The sequence below is a fragment of the Phymastichus coffea genome, unplaced genomic scaffold, assembly GCF_024137745.1.
Source record: "Phymastichus coffea isolate CEN01 unplaced genomic scaffold, Cenicafe_Pcof_1.1 PCOF00066, whole genome shotgun sequence".
Taxonomy (NCBI): Eukaryota; Metazoa; Arthropoda; class Insecta; order Hymenoptera; family Eulophidae; genus Phymastichus; species Phymastichus coffea.
Genome location: NW_026706877.1, coordinates 19,845 through 40,695, shown reverse-complemented (window position 1 = coordinate 40,695; position 20,851 = coordinate 19,845). Strand labels below are relative to the sequence as shown.

Here is a 20,851-nt window from a genome sequence, read left to right as displayed (position 1 = left end):
TGGAGAATCAACATTCGTGCTGCGATCTGAGAAGGCGTACGTGAAATGAAATCTGTATTGGCGCCTGGCTTGATCCAGTTGCGGCAAAACAACTCGTTGAGAGCTAGCGCGTGCATGTCGAAAAACGTTGACCTGTACTACTTAGCCGTTGCAGCAACTCAAAAATATGACTCCGCTGGCAAGCCGTTATTTGATATTTCAACAGATAAGTAATATCGCTGGTTATCTTTTGAGCGTAATAACATAAGCTGCCTCGTTACAATAACCGAAATATGGGAGATCATTTGGCTGAAATAACCGGTGTTCGTGGTACGTCTTCTATAATTCGAGGAGCTCCGAAATCATTGAAGAAGGCAAACAAATCGAGTAAAATGAAAACGTGACTCGGACAAAATACAAGAGCTAGGACTGCTAAAGCGAAACACGTATACACTTCAAATTCTGCGGGCGATAGGGGAGGAGTGGGCGACAGCAACAAAGAGCGGCGAGCGACCAAGAATAGCCCGAGCGAGTTTCAGTTGCGAGGAAAAAGTCCGATGTCCGCTATCTTGCCCTCGCGGCGGCTTAGCTCGCCTGTAGAATGCAGCCGCTATTCCCTTATTCTTTCCCTCGACACGTTTGCCTCTCCCTATATATTGATTGGTCTGCGGCATTCAGTATTGGATACTCGTCGTAATCTTCCCGCCAGGCTCTCTCTCTCTCTCTCTCTACTGGACGCTCGGCTCGGCCTCTTACAACACATATTGCCCGTACTCGCGCTTTCGGCTTTCCATCCCGGGCACGCGTAACAAGCTGCCGGCCCCGACGACCTCTTGGTGGATTTTCCTCTGTGCTATTGTCATATGTTACCAGGCCGGATTTTATCTCTTATATCAAATCTCATTTTTCCCTGGCTCGGTCCCCCTCTAAGAAACATCTACGAAATATTTGTCGTAGTCGAGTAAAATTAATGGAGAACTGAAAAATCTACGTAATGTGGGCATTGTATTGACCAGCTGTATTTGTGAAGTTATATAACGCGGAGCTTCAGAACAGGAGAAAACAAAGGAATGATTCTGCCCGTGTCAACGTGGCAGTTTCAATTTGACAAAGTAGCGTGTTTGTTAGAAATGCTTATACGGAGTGTCGTCCCACTGTTCATTATTTCATTCTTGTGACGAAAGAACGCTCTTTGAATTAGTGAAGCCGCGACTGTAGTGTACGGCTTTTCTTTGTGTTAGCTGCGCGCTCCAGTCTTTTGTGGTGCGCAACAGCGCGAGAAACATCGAGGAACGGTGAGCCGGCTACTCGCCTATGAATGTCAACTGCGTTTGCGCAGCGCTATTTTAACGCAAAGCTTTTGTTGTCGCGATTCATGCCTTTTAATCAATGACTGCATACTTGAGGGCGCTCTCTTTCAAGATAAAAACTGCTATTCATTTTGTTCGAGGATTACTTTCATGAATTTGACATTGTTTTTTAAAAGCTCTCAAAGCTCTCGCTAGAATTGATTTCCGGCGCTATTTCACGAATGCTCGCGTAGAAGTTTGATCGATCCTTAAAAATCAGCTATGAAACTAATAAAATATTGAGCTCGTAGGCGGCGATGAGAAATCGGTCGACATGCATCGAAATAAGCACCGAAAAAAGTGGCATGGAACGCAAACATTTGACGTTTGAATTGCAAATTGGAATTTTCGATGAGAATTTGAAAGAGGCGCGAGGCACGAGCCGAGAGCGTTGCATGCAAAGGATCGATACGAAGGCAGCCCGTGACCGTTTTAGAGTACAGCCACCCATCGATCAGCGGCTTCCGCGCAACAGCAGTGGCAGTAGCAGCCACGGGGTGGTCGATGGAGAAAAGCCAACGGCGTCGCCGCGCGCTCGTCGGCGTGCACGCACGCACGCTACGCTATTACTTGCGCGCGCGCTGCAACACACGCTCGTGGCTTACATTAGGCCGCCGCCGGCTGTGCCTCTGTAGGGGCAGATTCCGAAAGTCTCACTGTTGCGCGCACGCACACAGGCAGCCAGTCGCCCTTCTCGGCCGCGCGCACTTGTGCTCCCCCGCAGCGTCTGGCTTAATTCCAAAGCGAGCTGTATCCCCGACCCTTTTTAGCGCTGCTCCGGCATTATCGCATTCCGTGACTTTGGCGACTTGTGGGCGTTCCTCGTCCTGGGCTTATCCTCCTCCGGCATCGCATCGAATCGCTATGAATTTTCTTTTCGTTATCCCCTCCCCCTCTCGTCATCCTCTCGTCATAATACGCCACTTTTCTATATCTCGTTAGATCTTTATCTCGATATTCGTTACCTTGTTCTATTCCGTAGCTTTTCATTCGGATCAGTGGTGATAATCAATTTCGGTCAGACGCTTTCGCAACGTCGGCTTTTCATTTTCTCACCGGTCGGTAGAGCTCGCGCTGCAATATCGAGGGCACTGCAGAAAGTATTCACGGATCTGCAAAGGTTGCCTTACGTAGGCTCGGTATATCCTTGATCTACGATCGTTGCCAATGCAAATCGAGCGTCGCCAGCAGTAGCAGCACTCGCGGATCTCTCTGCCTCGTCTGAAACGCCCACGCCGAAAACGTGTGCGGCGTCCGAAATTTGGGCGCTGAAAAATGAGCCCGACAGCCGATTGGCCCCGAAAGCGGGGCAATCGACGCGCGCTCGGGAAAAGCAATGCGAGCCGCTGGATCGGAAGTCGGTGGTGCGAATGGGCAATTGAAAAGGTGTCGAATCTGCGCGTCTAATCCGCGGGGCTACATCGGCTCGCGTTTGGCGGGGAACGGAAGGAGGGAGAGAAGGAGATGGGGCGTCTGGGCGAGGGAGCGAATGACGTAAGCGCGCGAGAGGGAGCCGAGGTCGAGGCTCGCGTTTCGCGTTCGCGCAGCCGGCTCAGTCAGCGACAGGCAGTGCGCGCGCGCGCGCGACACGTTTTCCACTCGCGGCTCTTTCCCCGTTTTCCTCGGTGCTTTTTGTTCTCGCTCTCTTTTGCTCCGTCCTTCCTTCTCCCGAGCCCCGTTGTAGTGGCATCCGAGTCAGTTTGCCCCATGTCAGCATTGTGCGCGACAACGAGACGCTGACTATTATCTACAGCCAGGGGCACAAGTAGGAACAAGTGCGGCCCGCGAGGACGGGGCTGGGTATTCGATGAACAACAATTCGGGCGGCCTGGCAGTGGAAGTCGAGCTGATGGCGCGTAATCTGACCGCGCCGCCTCATTTCAAAGCACCCGGTAGCTGACTGTGAGTTTCTCGCTCGATTTCCCACTCTTCCGAGAAATATGTACATATATATATATATATATATATATATATATATATGTATACATATATGTGTGTGTATCGCGGCTTTCCATTTATTTTTCTTTTACCGGCTTTTCATTTCGCTCTCTGCGCCAGCGATAAAGCGGCTTATCTTGGAGCAGAGAACAAGAAGCGTTAGCCGGGCTTTGCCTTTCTTCCGCCTTCGTGCGAGTCGACGATTCTCAGGAGAGATATTATGCGCAACGTGCCGCAGCGAGCTCGCCAGAGACTTGCTGCTTGTGTGCAATGATCGATCGTTGCTCACGCATGGGGACAGTTGCGTGTGCAACTGCGCCAGTTACAGCGCTCCGATGACATGTCGCACAGCCTTTGCTCGGTCTCTTCCGACCGATCCGAGTCGCGGACGTTGAGTCCTCTATAAAGCTATAATTGAAATCGTCGTTGTACGAAAGCTCCGCGCGAGTTTTCGATCGATACTTCACGCGAGAAGGTGAATTATGACGCGTAAACACAGAGCTATCGCAGCAGCGGCAAGCAGTAGTAATTTCAAATAAGCGTCCTTGGATGCGTTCGGCGCGCAGCGCAATCAATCGAGCCACGGTAAAATGGCTCTCGGACTGCCAATTCGGTTTGGAATGCTAAAAGTTGAAAGGCGCAGGTGTGCAGCAGCGTTAGACGACAGGCAGAGAAGTGCTGCGCTGGCTTCTCTCGCTCGCTCGCGTGCACACGCGAGAATTGAGGTTAGGTGCGCTTGGGCACGCGCGCAGCCCCGCGCGCCTACTGCTTCAGCTTGAATTTCAAAAAGGCATATTATTGCGGCCAGCAAGAAGGTAGCCGAGATAGAGGGGCTCGGCGAAAGGAAGAAACGAGTCGATCCGCGTGCCACGGTACGCTCAGCTTTTCGCGCGCGAGAGAGATCATTGGGCTGCTCATAGCGAGCAAGGCAGATCGATAGCGCTGGCGGCGAGTCCATGTGGGTGGTGCGCCAGTGTATATAGACGCCAGCGCACTTGCTTCGATGAGCTACGCGACGGTACATAGCACCCTGTCAGTCTCAGCTGCTATAACGCTCTCGGCTTGCGACGATCGATCCGCGCGTCATTAACGATAATTACGATGACGGTGACTATTTTCTCGTTCGTCGATGCTTCTGAATATGTTACACCTTTCCCAACGTTCCCGTATTATCTCTAGTATCCATCTGATCTATTCTGGAGGTCCATGTAAAACTTCAATTACTCATTCCGCTCGCCAAACGCATTGAATCGATGATCGGTAAATCAGCACTTGATTCTTATCTAGAATGATTCATTAAGAAAAATAGAACGGAAAAATAGAACGGTCGTGACGATATATACAGAGCGAGAATGGGCAAGCAGCAATAGTAAATGGAGTTTCGCTGATACTGTATGTGCATATACGGACACAGATACGTATACATAGAGGTACAGAGTACAGCGGAGTAATCTCATTTCAAGAAACGTTTCTGAACCCTCTTGGTTCTTTAGATACTTTCTTGAGCATTGGAGTGAGTAAGAGAGAGAGACAGGCAGAAGGAACACCAACTTACATGCACTACTGTAGGATCCTCAGTATCATAGATATGTAGCACAGCCAAGCCTTCTTGTCCGGGGGCATAAGCACCTCTCCTCGAGTTACTTCCCGGTGTATCGCTCCGCTTATACCCCCTGCACTTGTTAGTCGCAGGCAATCTCCTTCGACTTATCCTACCCAATTCCTCGCTTTCCAGTTCTACTGCTGATAAATTTAAACGTATTTATGGATTTGTCGTCACTACAGTCGAACGAAAGTATGACGAAACATTTCATTGACAATTCCAAGCAGAATAATAACGTATCGCGGATTTTAGCGAAGATAATATTGAAAAGAGTCGCGTTTTACGGAAGGAAAAAAAGATGCGTCAGGTGTCTGTTGAAGTGTAGGTATGGGACCGGAAAAAGCAAGCAAGAGAAAAGATAGATTAGGCAGGGATAAGAGTTTTCGTGACATTTCGGGTGTGCGCGAGAAGGTGAGGCGAGTCTATTTTTCAGGTCGAGCGGTGCTGAGAGAGCGCAACGGTAATGCGGCGCGACACGTGCCGCGCTGGATGCTCTGGCAGCGCGCGGAACGTTGAGAAATTACGACGGCTTTTAGGGCGCACGCCCCGTCCCCACACACGTATGCAGCTCGATCGCCATTTATCCTCCGAATGGAATCCTCCCGTAGTTACTCTCTCTCTCTGTACTTTCTTCTTTCCGTCCCCGTCGCATAGTCGTGCTTGTACGTACTCGTTCAACTACGTGTGTTACGTATTCTTGCTCTATAAAGCATATGCTCCGTGTGCCCATTTCGTTTTTAGTTTTTTTGTATCGCCATTTGCCACCCACCTAGTTTTTCATTCTACGTTCCTTTCTTCTTACCGCACCACAGCTATGAAAATCTCTGTAACAAGTTTTATGTATTATACTTCGAGCATTTCTCGAAAACTTGGTATTTATTTGTTAAACGAATTCCAACAGTCCATCGTCACTTTTTTTGATATAACGTAAAATTTCATATTTTCCTACGCGGTAATAACGTCGATCTAAGGTCTATTGCATTTCCTATTCACTCAGAGTGCAGCTACAATATCAGAGCATCCACTAAAACGAATGTCGAATCAGGAAATCGAATAGTTCGCTGTCAGTACCGAATAATGTACGATTATAGAAAAGACAAGGGACTTACAGAGAAGAATATATATAAAAGAGAAATGTCGTGTTATATTTCTTTGGATATTACTTTAAAAGAATCCACTCAGAGAGTTTTTTAAATTTAGTAGTGTAGATAACGTAACAATCGTAAACATTTTTACGAAGTAAAATAGTTTGCATGTAATAACGTGGAGTAGAATCCGCATGGTGCAGAAAAAATGTCATTGTGAGCTAGCTCGCGTATACGTAGTCGAGCAACGAGAAAAAATATACGAAATAACAACACATGTCCGAAGTATAAAATCAACATAGAGCGCGCAGGCGGTTTCCTTTCTGTACCCTGGGCTACGGCCGGAGAGTATAACGGAGGCAACGAATGGTACGAAGACGCAGAAGATGCAAAAAGACGAATTTGAGCGCAGAGGCAGCGTGTATGGACTAGTCGTTGGCAGCTAATCGTATTTTATCGCACAAGTTAGATGAAAATCTCGCGAAGCGACATTCAAGAGGCAGTGGATCTCTGGGACTGTATATTTGTGCTGGATAACGAGCGGCCGGAAAGAAAAAGGTCTGCGATGCAGGAGCTGGCGACCGGCGAAGAATGGCGAGTTTCACGAGCCTCGTAAAATCTGGCGAGTTCATTTCAAACGCATGACCATATTTTTTCATTTTATTAGGAGAGCTTTACTTGCTCTGCTTTTCGTTGCACGTGCCAAGCAAGATACATGTCCCACGTGTCACTTTATCATTTAAACAATTATATTTCGCCGCTGCTCAACTTGTTTCATCGGTAATTTCAACGGTACAAATTGATTAGGCGCCTCTGCCAAAAAATATTATAGGGCAAAGTAGAAAGAGATTACAGTATAGCGTGGTTTTTTCACAGCAATGAATGTCAGTCGAAAGAATACCGAAAGTTCGCGAAATGCTCTCGCGATCTTGGATTCGAGCAGCATAAAAATAGCGCGGCCGAAGGGTAAAGGGCTTGGCTGTATACAAAGCGCGTGCCTCGAGCTGTCGCGGGGCTGTGAGCGCGGGCGTGTAGGTGCACACACAATACAAAACAAGCGAGTACACCGAGTATAGTAGTGGTGTGTATTGATCAGGCTCCGGTGCAGAGGCAAGGCGCCGGCGTAAGACTCTTGTTTTTCTCTCTTCGCCACACTCGCCGCCACCGGCGCTCGACGTGCGAATGCTTTCATTTCTCGCAGCTTGATAAGGAACGGCGCGCGCTCCTCGATTCCAAATAAATACCTAATGTGCTGGCGCGTATCAGCCAATTCCGACGTTCTCTCTCTCTCTCTCTCCCTCTGCCTTTCTCTTCTTTCTCTTCAATTTCCGCTTCGCTATACCCACTCGTCTTTACCGTTGGACTTTCTTTCTGCTCCTCTTCGTTTTTATTTTAACTTTGATTATTTGTACGCTGCTCGACTCACTAAATAGCCTGGAGAATATCGGACAAATATTTCGCTGCCAATTGAGTTTTATAGCGTTTGTTCCCAATCCTTACTGCAAAACAAATAAAATTTAACGTTCCCAGAGCTATCTACTTAGCTTATAACGACCATTCGTTTTTAAATTTAAATAGCAATATCAAGCAGAAACGCTGTAAGTTTTATCAAGTTGAAATCAAATCGAAATGTCAGACTGGTGCTCGGCCAAGAGAGAGGGGGAGTGCTGCACTTCGAATGGAGCGGCAACGAAACTTGAATAATGGCTTTGGAAATGGAATCATTGAAAGCGCGTGGCGAGTATTGGGAGTTTTAACTCTCTGCAAGGAAGACCAGAACGAGCAATTATGGCAAATTTGCATCGTCGATAAAACGTTTCAGCGGGTCAATGAATTAGTGCCCACCAATAATGAGAATTACTAGACGCGAGATCGATCGTTAAGGGGACCAGAGGGTGTTTCGTAGTGAAAAATTAACACTTTGTTTATTGCCGCGTAGAAATCATTCTACTGAAGATATCGATGTAGGACTTTTTTCAGCTGAAAGTATTCTATATAAGCTTTCATTTTCTTTGTTATAAGTTCCAGAATAATCATTGTACACCTAATATGGACACAACAAAGACCAAGCTCTATTTTTCAAAAAATGGGGCTTTGCCACGCCTTTCTGAACGCCAGAGTGAACAAAAATCGTTTTGTGAGAGCTCATTTTTTTGTTATGAACCGGACTACAGAATGAGCGGAGCACTTTTATAAAAAAGATAATTCTTCCTATTTTTTTGAGCCAATATATGAAATTTTAATTTTTCAAAAAAATTTTTTTTGCAAATTATCCTCAAAAAATAGGAAGAATTATCTTTTTTAGAAAAGTGCTCCGCTCATTCTGTAGTCCGGTTCATAACAAAAAAAATGAGCTCTCACAAAACGATTTTTGTCCACTCTGGCGTTCAGAAAGGCGTGGCAAAGCCCCATTTTTTGAAAAATAGAGCTTGGTCTTTGTTGTGTCCATATTAGGTGTACAATGATTATTCTGGAACTTATAACAAAGAAAATGAAAGCTTATATAGAATACTTTCAGCTGAAAAAAGTCCTACATCGATATCTTCAGTAGAATGATTTCTACGCGGCAATAAACAAAGTGTTAATTTTTCACTACGAAACACCCTCTGGTCCCCTTAACTCGAGCAAGATTTCGCCGCTGGAAAATGAGAAAGGGAGTAGTTCGTCGTTCAATACATAAAATCTGATTTATTCATAAAGCTCCTCCTATACCTTTGCAAGCTCTCGAGTTTCTTCAGCGCGCACGCGGTTCTCTCTCTTCGACTTTTATTGCTTACCGGAATTTGTTGTCCCTTTTTCTGAGTGTCCCCGGAGATGCGCCGCTTCCGCGGCAACGAAGTGAATTTCAATGCGTTGATCTTCGTCAATATCCCGCGACTCATGTTTTTTCAATTAATGTCTTTATTTGCAATTGCCACCACATTGTTATCCGCAAATTCCTTAATCGAGTCGACAGTTTTATCGATGACCATTTGAGTGTTGCTGCAATGCTTTAAAATCTGAAAACGAGCAGAGTCCATGTACACGCTGTTAAGTTAGCCAACACAAGGTAAAGTTTGTAAAAATACGCAGTACAGTAGCAAAGAAGCGAAGTTTAACGAGTTCTTTGGGCGCACTTTGGGAGCTTCTCACCACGGCTTTTTTCCGCGCGGGTTCAAGCGCAAAGCTAAACAAAAAGTCGTTGCCGGCTCGTAGAGGGGGGAAGAGAGAGAGAGAGAGAGAGCTACGGGCTGCGTGAGCGGAATTAGCTTGGGTTTGCTGTCCCCGAAATTAGTTGCAAGTAGAAAGAGACGGCAGCGGCCACAATTAAAGCCTCGTGTTACGCGTAGCCACGATGAGCTCTTTTGCGGTCGGCACGATTTTTCGTCAGGTAAACTTGTAATCGGGGCTCTTTACATGTTTGTCTTGGCATGTCGTTGGCAATCCTTCAAAATTTATTAGCTTATTATAGATACTCGTTTCCTTGAATGAAGAATCTACTGTCAAAAATGTATTAGAAGACAGACTAGGGGAAATTCAATGCTTGCGCATTATTTACGCCTGAGCCGCATCCTGCGGCAGATTCATAATTGATGCTACGCACGTACTTTCAATCTACATGTATGAAAATTTATGTTAAAACGTACGCGAATCCCAAATAGATATATACTACGCGCATTGACATTACTGTTCCAAGATACATACATCAAATATGCAAAGCGAATGTCTGTAGGTACAAGCTGTCGCGCAAAGATTGCGCAGTCCGACAGAGAGAGAGAAAGAGAGAGAGAGAGAGAGAGCACGAAGCGAGGTGCAGTCAACGAGTCAGGCGGGAGTCGTTTTTATAATGTACGTATATGCATCGTCGGTCAATGAAAGGAACTGGCGCAAGCTAAAGTATTGCGCGACAGCGTGCCGCGCGAATACGAGTGGCTAGAGAGAAGAGCGGTGCTCAGGATTGCCTCGGTCCTCGGTCGTTCGTTACTTCGAAATGCGCGCGGCGGCGCAAACAACGTGCTCGGCTATCCGGCTATCGGCGGTCGCCGATGCGTCGTCGGGCGCGAAGGCTATCGATCGACAGCGGGCATCCAGTTGAGCGCGTACCGCGTGCGACCAGCGACGATCCCAATTGCGGAAGTCGCGCGAAGCTGGACGGCCATCAAACTTTAATCGTTCGCGGGCGGACTACTCGCGGCAGCAGACTGCTTGCAAACCAGCCGGCTGGGCTTAATCGCGCGCGCAAGAGCTCTTATTAAGTTTACATCAGGGTTGGCGCTCGCGGCGAGCTTCATGTTTCCCGGGAGTGAAATCGCTAATCGTCGTAAACGTACGTCCGGACCTCGCCCTCGTACTCATCTCGCGCCCTGCTTCGGCAGACCTTTCGATACATAATGCAGCGTTCTCGTGCGCGCGTCGTGGTACCGGCGCGTAGCTTCGAGTACGAGGACAACGCCGACGACGTACTACGCAAGCCTGTCAGACTTTCGTTCGTTACTTTATAATTTAGTTTCTGTGCGCTTATCAAAGTCTTGGTTGTGAGTCAGTGCGATTCGCAGTTGCTACGGGGTTTCTAGAGCAAGCATCGTAGAACTCATTGTCCGTGCAACCGAATTATTCGGTGTATCGCGCAAACTGGCTGTGGCACTGTATTTCCAGGTACTTCTGATAATAAAGAGGAAAGACGGCAAAAAAAGGTAATGGCTACGAGCGCACAGCAATGTTAATTACGGATAGTGGAGAAGATAAAAGGAAAAATAACAAATAAAATTGCCAGCGGAAAGCAAGAGACAGAAAGCAAAGGAAAAAGAATAGATGACCCTTTAATTACTTTACCATCGGTGCGAGATCCAATCGTTAATTAAAACTGCTTAAAACTAAGATCAATAGCCACCAATAGCTTTAGCACGAGCCTTTAATTTTATAAGCTTGGAAATAACAGAAGGCACGGGAAGCCTGAAGACAAGACAAAGCAAAGTTACGAGCGATTAACTTGAAATCCGCGATCTGTTCCACTGGTGATTTTCACGGCAAATTTCGCTTAGAAGCTGCGCGACGATTGTTTTCGAATGATCGGCTGAATTAATCGAGCTGTTTGCTTTGCCTTCCAATCATTATTATAGTTGGCGAGGAATCGCGAAATTGCCTCTGTTGAGTCAAATCTGTCCGTTTCGTCGAACGTTTATTTTTTTGACACCTTCATAATTACTCTTATCATTTTCATCATAATCATATCATTCCATCATGCTCTTATCGTATTCATCTGACATTATTCATGTGAGAGTGAGTAAAATGTGTGTACGTATAACCAGAACAAAAATGTCATTTGTCAGCGTCGAAAACTTTAGCTCATAGCGTCTTCGTTAATTGACGTGTTATTCGTTGAGACTTGAAAATTAGGGTCACGGGAACACTGAAAAGCTTGCCAAGTATTTTTGATTCATTAAAATTTCGCAAAGAACGCAGTTGCCGAGGCTAAAGCATTTACGAAAGAAAATTCATGTTGTAAAGAAGTGCAATCGAGGTGATAGAATAACGATCGAACACGCAATGAGCAAGATTTTCGAAGCAGTATATTCTCGGGAGGAAAAGGAGTCGAGAAGATAGTCAGTCATTAACGATGAGTGTGTGCGACAATGGCCGCAGGTACGGTGCTGGCGAGGCGTGCGGGAGCTTCGCCGAATCGAGCCTCATCGACGACAGCCTCAACGGCAATCCCCGGGGTGACGAGGCCTCCGCTGCCGATGACGGCGATGCCGCCTCAACTCTCACTAAGTATGTCTCTCTACATGCGTGATTCATATCTCAGTATGGTATTAGTATACAGGCGGCAGCATTGGCTCGCTAATATTGCACCCAGTCGATGTTCGTGTATTACATCACTTTGTCCCCGCACCCCCATCATTGTGTGACTGAGCTTCCGTCATGTTCACTTGTTTATTCATACATTGTCATCATCATAAGTTTTGCCGTGGCGCGTGCGATCACCCGCGAATCTCAATTACTGACTTGTTAAGAGAATACGTCGATCCATGGTCGCTGCAACGTTAGGCGCTGTAATTAACGATACTCATATAACTGCAATAAACTTGAGAAGCTTGCTTTAAACGTGCCAGCATCTAGCCCCATATGCCCGCACGCAATCTAGTCCTATATGTATATGTTTACTACAGCTTGCTTAGTCTTCTTATTTTGTACACTGTCTCCCTTGTCTCTCTCTCTCTCTCTCTCTCTCTCTCTCTCTCTCTCTCTCTCTCTCTCTCTCTCTCTCTCTCTCTCTCCTTCCGCTTTGTGCATACACGCTTAGCAGCAGCTCGTTCACGCTTCGGTACGATGGCAATTGACGTTGTATACGGAAAACTCGACCGACTAGTGCAGGACCATAACTGTATTGTTCGCTAAACCTACATCCATTATTCTCTCAGTCAGAACTGCAAGCCTAAGTCGCATTCCAACTAGTGCGAAGCACGTTCGTTGCCCACGACGCGGGCCGTGCACGTATTAATTACCGTCAGATTACCAAAGTTATCGTACATTCTCAGGTGCGAATTTTGTAAATGAGCGCGTTTGAAAATCGTATCCCTGCATATTACTGCGTACGCGTATTGAGCTTCTTTAATTAGAAATGGTTCATTAGCCGAGCACTTATACGTCGACACTCGCTTTGAGGTTGCCAGTACGAGCTATAAGTTACGGAGCGCGCGACCCAAGGCTTCTTCGCGGCTTCCGTTTCCACTCATACTCGGTTGCGAAATTTCTTCATTGCAATGCCTGCGTACGTTCGCGTTAACCGCACCACGCGATAATTGTCTTTTAACGATCCACACAGAAAGTATAATTCAACTGTTTGCTGTCGTCATTTATGCGCTCGCGAGCAGTGCCATTATAGGAGCACATCGCGGCAGCGTTGAGAGTGTAGGAAAAGCAATCTAATAAAGCAATTAGAGAGTAAAAAATTGTCTGTAAACTCCTTCGAATATCACGACAACAGGCGAGGGGTAAAGTGCTGCGAGAGTGGGTGGCAATCTTGTGGGCCGCGCGGCAATAAAAGTGTCGCAGGGTTCCGTTCGTCCACTTAATCCCGTACTTGGTGCGAACGAAACGAGCCCATAACTCGCGTCTCGTCGCGAAGTAACTTTGAGCCGCTGTTAAAAGAAAAGCCAACGAGAAAACGATATGACGTCGCATGTCCGCTTGTGTGTTTTCGAGCAGTTATTGCGAGAAGCCCGAGAGCCTGACGACAGAGATGGGCGGCGTGCCTCACGTCGAAGGTGTGAACAACGAGCTGTACGCCAACGTGCCGGTCAAGCGACGACAACCCAAGGACAAGCAGCTGAAGCTTCAGAACCACCTCGACAAGCCCAACAAGGACAACTCGATCGACTCCGAAGACAAAGACGAGAACCTACCGCCCGGCTGGGAGAAGCACGAGGGTGCGTATCCGATCGATCGATCGGTCTTTTAACGAAAAGTTTTCAAACGAACGCTCAATTTCAGACAAAGACGGACCGTACTATTGGCACATCAAAACCGGCACGATCCAGCGGGAGCCACCAGAGGCCCGTTTTCTAAAAATCGAGTCTCGTCGAAGCTTCGTCAAGGATAACGATAGCGTAAGTCTCATTGCAAATAACTGGCAGCGCTATTAATTTCACTGCACGCATCATTCTGAAATGTCGCTAAATGCGCCGGCTGCAGATCAACAACTTCAACTCGCTGGGCGGCCTGGTGAATACCGTCACCCGAAGCAACACAAGCTACGCCTTAGACCAAGAGCTCGAGAGCAAAAGGAAAGAGGAGTTAGCTCTAAAGTAAGTATGTCGTCCCTTCCTGTCGTCCACTTTGCCGGGGAATCCGCATAGTTTTGCACTCTTTGGCAATGCAAATCCGTAAGTGAAAATAAGCCGTGACTGTGCAACGTCTCTTCTCTCTTGTTCGCGCGAACAGACGAAGGAGTTATCCGGCGCGAGCCGACTCGGAGGACAGAAACAAGCCAATCAGATTCGCGGTCAGATCGCTCGGCTGGACGGAAATAGCCGAGGAGGACCTCACTCCCGAAAGGAGCAGCAAAGCTGTTAACAAGTGCATCGTCGACTTGTCCCTCGGTAGAAACGATCTGCTCGACGTCGTCGGTCGATGGGGAGACGTAAGTTCATCATTGATTCACAACAATCTCTGTGCAAATCACCTACGCTGATTTTGTCTCTTCCATGAATTATCGATCAATGTCGAATGGCCGTAGCCCGATAACGCCTATTCGTTTCCAGGGCAAAGATTTATTTATGGATCTGGATGAAGGAGCCCTGAAGCTCATTGATCCGGAAAATCTCACGGTTCTCAATACTCAACCAATTCATACTCTACGAGTCTGGGGAGTTGGGAGAGATCACGGACGGTAAGATGAAATAATTAGATCCTCTCGCGATTAATTAAAGCCCGAGCGACTGATTTCTCTTTGTCTGGATTGACACTGGAGAAAAATTGACATTGGAGAAATTGGAGAGTGACATTTAATTAACTACTTTGTACGCACGCTATCGATGCCGCTGTCCAACATGGATACTTACTCATCGCAGAGAGAGGTAATTACTCCGCAGCTACATAGAATGTATTAATTAACTTGGTGAATCGAGCAAAGCGCTCCGCGTCCATTGCGATGCACACAGAATGCTTGAATAATCAATAACGATTGCACAGGGACTTTGCGTACGTGGCGAGGGACCGAACGACGCGGAAACACATGTGCCACGTGTTCCGCTGCGACATACCGGCTCGTACGATCGCCAACACGCTGCGCGACATCTGCAAGAAAATCATGATCGAACGCTCCCTCCACCAGAATCTGGCCAAGCCCCTGGACGTGAACGGGCGGACGAGCCTCGCCACCAGGCCCACTAATCTGCCCACCGAACACAGACGACTGCACAGAAACGGCCAAACCCTCGTCAGTGAGTATAGCGCTCCACCTAGCTCCTAGCTCGAGAAAGCCTCCGACAGACCGAAAGACCACGCGACGACTGTTTTCAGCGCAATCCTTCCCGACGCCGATGGAGGAGCCGAAGAAGGTGCTGCGAGCACAGTACCTGGGCTCGATGCAAGTGAGCCAGGCGACGGGCATGGAGGTACTGAACGACGCCATCGACCAGCTGATCGGCAACGTGCCCATCAATCAGTGGCGGAACGTGAACGTGGCCATTGCGCCTAGCATGATTTCCATACTCACGCCTAACGTAATAGCACGAGCGCTGCGACGGGGACTCGGCAAGCTCCGCGCGCAAGCTCAGTCGGAACGATGACCTTGTTTCAGGACGACAAGCTGATAGCCGAGTGCAGAGTGCGTTACCTGTCGTTCCTCGGCATCGGCCAGAACGTCAAGCAGTGCGCCTTCATCATGCACACCGCCCAGGACCTCTTCATCGCACACGTGTTCAACTGCGAGCCCAGCAGCGGCGCGCTCTGCAAAACGATCGAGGCCGCTTGCAAGGTAGCGCGGGCATTTCCAGTGACCGTCCACGCGAGCGCGACGAGCAGCTTCAAATAACGCGTCACGCTTTCAGCTGAGGTACCAAAAGTGTCTGGACGCTCATCCGCCTGGCTTCAGAAACGTCGGCAGCGCCAACACGCCGGGAAACGGCCGGGGCTTGGGCGCCACCCTCAAGTCGTTCGTCGGCACGCTGACCGGCCGCAAGAACAAGCAGAACGAGTCCTGAAACGAGGCTCTCTCGCTGCAGGTGTGTAATACCGATCGTCGTCAGTGTGCTAAGCCGATTGCTACTAAGCTTAGGCCGAGCAGCGTACGGCCGCCGTGCATCGCCAACGCAACTCGACTCTGCTCATCAGGACGAGAGAGCCCGTCGGACACTCCACGGTTTAGCCGGCATTTTGTCGATAGGTCAGACACATGATTAGTTAACGACATCGCTTGACCATCCTCGCCGTACACCCGCTCCCTCCCGACCCTCGTCGACTTTGCACTTTAACACTTTTCACCGTGTCCGTCCGTTGCCACGCCAACACTCTTTCACGCGCATTCAGTAGTACATTAGAGCACCAAAATACAGTTCTGTGTTAACCTATATATACGTATATGAAACAACTTTTTGGCAATCGGTTCGATGCGTGCAGGTGCGGTTCATTCGCGGCAAGTTTCATTTATTAACGAATCAAGCTTTCGCAAACAAATCGAGCAGACGCGCTTCCGCAATAGCTCAACTGACAAGCCACAACGCTGCGCTGTTATTCGCGTGGACAAAAGGCCTTTGCGACGATTTGTTTACGCCCAATCATAGCTGGAGTGCAAACTCACTTTGTGTCTATGTTATAACACGCAATCAATATCACGACACTGACAATTGATAAAGACACCTTCTTGAAATTCGAAAGGCTGAAAATCGCTCAGTGGAAGCGATGACAGAGCTAGAAGATGGGCCGAACGTTGAATTGGTGCAGTCTCGTGGTATTCATTGACTAGGCACAATTCAAAACAGTGTGAATGGTCGGTGGGAGAAGACTGAGAACTGCTAGACGAGCATTGCACGAAGGTTATTAACGATGAGGACGCGTGTGCACTGAGCAGGAACTCTGGTCATCACTGCCTGCGGAGCGAGAGGTCATCCGACACAGACACCTGCAGTCGCCGCTGACCCTGAAATACTTCGGAGGATCGCCGCCGACTGCCTCGCTCAAATCGCTGCTCTCGCCATCGCTCGATTCCAGACGAATCCAGCTGGCCCGCTGGGAGAGCGACCACTCCTAAGTGAAAGCCGACCCGAAGAAAGCTCGAGCGTGGGCCAACAAGGGCACGGGCTATCCGTTTACATTCTCATGCATTATCCTTTCTTTGCTCGTCTCGTTAGTTGATATTTCAAGCAGCCGGTCATGCATTTACGTGTCTAATGCTAGTTAACGCGTAGCTAGAGCTTAAGCGTACACGGTGTTGTGTGTTTCATTCTCGACGGAATAAACGTAAAAAAGCAAGAAGCTACGCGCGTTGCGATCTGACCCGCCCCCGGATAGAGCGGTTACTGCGTAACTACGAGCGCCATTCGTCAGTTTCACGAGATTCTAGTTTCTGTACATACGTTCGACTGCACGCGCAAGAGTTACGAAAAACAACACTGTTGATGGTCTCTATCGCTATGTGCTTCGGGACAGTTGCCATACGAATTGACGTATTTTGCGAGGCAAACAAGAACGGGGGTAATGTACTGTCCAGCTGATAGGTAATTTATTTTTTATGCCGACTACAACTGTATGTGTGAAAGACGTTAGAAAATATTTAAGAGAGCTAAATATTACTTTCACGAGGGTCAAGCGAAGCTTGCAAAACAAAAGAAAGTCTACCTACGAAGGTAGAGAATGAGAGAGAAAAATAGGACTACGATTATACAACAAAACCAAAAACCCTACCGAAGATCTTGAATGTTATCTCGACTTTTTCTCGACTTTTTTCAAGCATGTATAATGCTGCACTAAACACACGTCATATGTGTAAATATATAATAGATAGCTATGCTAGCGTAAGCAAATAGCGATGAAAAATGAACAATACGAATAGAAGCACGGAAGAATCACAATTCTTCACGTCTCCGATAAGCTGCATACAATAAGATAAAAAAACAAACGTATAGACGAAAGAGCTCACAAATGCATCCAGCGGATGCGCGCTAGTGCAGAGATTTTCATCGAGGCGCGGTCTATGCCCGATCCAATGAACAAGTAAAAATAAAGACCGAATAGATTGTAACATACGCATAGCCACGATAATGATATAACAGTTTTACACAATGAAAAGTAACACACACGGAAATATTATATGATTAACAGGCTAGCAGGCAACAACTTGAGCTTTGTTAAATTGATATGCTTGTTTTAACAGCTAAGAATCAAATTTTTTCATCAATTTGAGCTTCTTTTATAAAACAGCTTTCAAATACGTTGATTTGCGTTGACAGTACATTTTCGGCTGCGTAATTCTATGAAACACACGCGAATAACTCTTATCTAGACTGGTATTCGAAGGGCTACTTATATGATTACCACAATCTTTGTGGAATCGTGATATTAAGTATACCTACATATACATAGTTAGAATGTGAAAGCACTTGATGTTAATGTTGAATCACATGACAAGCGTTCCTATAGTTTTTTGCAGATTTTATGCACGAGAGAGTAATAACCACATAGATACCATATTATTGTCGATCTCGTCGGAATATATTAAAATTAAAACAAATTACATATAATCTGCGCAGGACGTCGAATTTACAATAAAGAATGAACAAACATTCGCGGGACCCAGGATGACTATTCTATAACGTAGGGTAGGGTTAAGAAAAAAGTAACAAAAGAAATTAAGTAAATAATTCGAATGTTAAAGATCGAAGTGTGTATCGGTTAAAAAGTGCGTGAACGGGTGGGGAATATTAGAATAAGATTTATTCCTCCACAAAGTATATTGATTTATTGTTTGACCACGCTCAAGCAAAATTTAAGCTTCGATAATGTATGTGCAAAAAATAATAAAAGAGTAAGCATGTATTAGAAATAAGCAAAGAATACAACAACAAACATACCTACTCTCTTGAAATCATTGACGCTAACGACACAGGTAAACTTTTTGACCCTTTGAAAGCTGCTTCAGTGTGTAAATATATTAATTATCTATTTGCCGGATGTAAGCTTTAATGATCAGCATGTAAATAAGTATGATATATTGAAATCAATATAACAATCATATGAATATTATTTGTGTGCAACATAATACAATATTATTGCAAGCAGCAATATTTTGCAAGAAATGAAGTCACAATTTTACTCTAAAAATTATAAATTGCTCACAAATATAATTCACATTTTCACAGTAAATAACGTTACAAAACTGTATTATCATTTTCGTTATCGAAAATCATAAGTATTTACACGTTGTCGAAATATTTTCAATATTTTAACGACAATATTTTAAAGCTATTTGGGTAGGTTTATTTTTTATGGTTTGAAATGAATAAAAAGTTATAAGATCTCTAATCATCAGAACAATTTTTTGGAGTGCATAGTAAAAACTAGTGGATTAATAATCTAAAAGGTAATAGGAAAAACATAGAAGTATTTTATAATTTAACTTTATTGAAATATTTTGACATGTTCTAGTATAATTTGTTTTTATAAATCTTTTTATCATATTAAACCAGTAGTAATAATTTTATTCTTTAGTGTAAATATTGAAAGGTAATGGTACGTGAATTAATGTCAAATATTTTATAAAGTCAAGATGAATGACTCGGATAGACGGTACTAGTTTTATTTGTATTGTAAAATGGAGAAAGAGAAATTTTCAAGTGGGAGCAGAGAAGAAATTGTGTGTATATATATATGTATATGTATATATATACATATATATAAAATATGCTGTTGAACGTTGCACTTTCGATATAACCTCGGATATAATCCATCTGCAAATAAAGTGATACTCACTCTCTACCACAAAATAGTACACATACAGTTTATAAAATAAAGATTATATAAAAGCTTCAAGGTTCGCGTGCAAATTAATATTATGATATGGTAAAAAAAATTGTTTTTATACAATTCTTATATTTAAAAAAAGCTTTCAGTGATCCGCTTGGTTTGTGCGTGAATAGCGTATTGTAATCGAAACGTGGTAAACAAACAGAGCTTTATCTGTAGAAGAAAAACTATCGCAGCACAAAATGCAATGCTTCGAAATAATTGTGCGCTTTGAAATGAAAAATATTCAATCGCATAGTGTGTTGATTCTCGTAATTAGTAGAATTAATCGTATATTCCACAAAACAAAAATATATGTTATTAAATAATGTAATTAAAATTGTCTACGGGGTGAATCAACTTTTCGCTTTGTTTGAAAATGATAATTTAGTATAAGTACTGATTGAAAAAAGAAGTTTAATTTTGCATAAAAATTGTTTACACGTGCTATTATATATTAATCATACCCATACTGATTGCCATCGATACATTTGACTGCTATCACGTAAAACAATTAACACTCAGTCCCACTTATGATTGTTGAAATGATGTACTTGTTGAATATATTATATACTGTCATTGTCAAGAAGCTAAGAAATGTACTGCTGAAATATTGCTTTTTCGTTTACTGTATTCGCCTGTCTAAAAACCATTTACTATTGGTTTGATCATTCATTGAATCGTCTACGTATCCGATGAGCACTGACGTGACGATAAAAAAAGTCAATGCATCAAGCAAACATTGCCAGCAGGCGAGCTTTTTATGTGTTAACGTTAACGATGATAGTTAATATTAACATTTTATGATAATAATGACGGGTTTGCAGCATTATAGAAAATTATTGCTGTAAAAATACTCTCCATTGGATAGGAGTTACATGACTTACTAATCAAGTGATAATGTGAGAGGATACGTTGATGATTTTACGTTTTGACGCGCACCAATACACTATGATATCCAAGGACGCAAAAAAGTTTTACGGGGACAAGTATTGATAGCATAAATAATTCATACAAATAACAGCGTAAGCGTTCGTTTATATGCGTAGTAGAAAAAACGATTAACAGTCGATAAGAATTCATAAGAGATCAAGTATTATTGTATGAAGTAAATGAACATCATTATACAATCTAACTACACCTGCCTCTTGTGAATAAAAATCTATTCGTTTCTTTTCATTACTTCTTAATATTATTTCAAGTTCCTTTCATTTCAGTAATTCCTTTTTCCATTACAAATAATTTTTTAAAGCCTAAGAAAAAGAATAAAAAATGTTAAATGAGTAACAAATCCGTAATAGATTACTGTTGCACCATTCATTCTATTCCTGGCAGATTGCAGTCTTTGTGTAATTATAGGACAGCACGTGATTTATATAAATTAAGTTTGTCTTAAAAATACCTAGTTTGTTTTA

The 20,851-nt window shown here is 44.9% G+C and overlaps 1 protein-coding gene across 1 annotated transcript in view; it reads left to right on the top strand.

Annotated features, from left to right (window-relative positions):
• LOC131667462 (protein Fe65 homolog) overlaps positions 1-20,603 on the top strand; it is an 82,379-nt gene extending 61,776 nt beyond the window's left edge. The window contains exons 4-15 of the mRNA XM_058940889.1: positions 11,577-11,707; positions 13,112-13,363; positions 13,428-13,543; positions 13,629-13,741; positions 13,878-14,076; positions 14,198-14,325; positions 14,507-14,512; positions 14,628-14,878; positions 14,958-15,160; positions 15,238-15,414; positions 15,488-15,661; positions 16,507-20,603. Of these exons, the coding sequence (XP_058796872.1) occupies positions 11,577-11,707; positions 13,112-13,363; positions 13,428-13,543; positions 13,629-13,741; positions 13,878-14,076; positions 14,198-14,325; positions 14,507-14,512; positions 14,628-14,878; positions 14,958-15,160; positions 15,238-15,414; positions 15,488-15,640 (1,729 nt within the window). The 3' untranslated portion in view covers positions 15,641-15,661; positions 16,507-20,603. The remainder of the gene's footprint in view (positions 1-11,576; positions 11,708-13,111; positions 13,364-13,427; positions 13,544-13,628; positions 13,742-13,877; positions 14,077-14,197; positions 14,326-14,506; positions 14,513-14,627; positions 14,879-14,957; positions 15,161-15,237; positions 15,415-15,487; positions 15,662-16,506) is intronic.
• Positions 20,604-20,851: the final 248 nt, after the last annotated feature.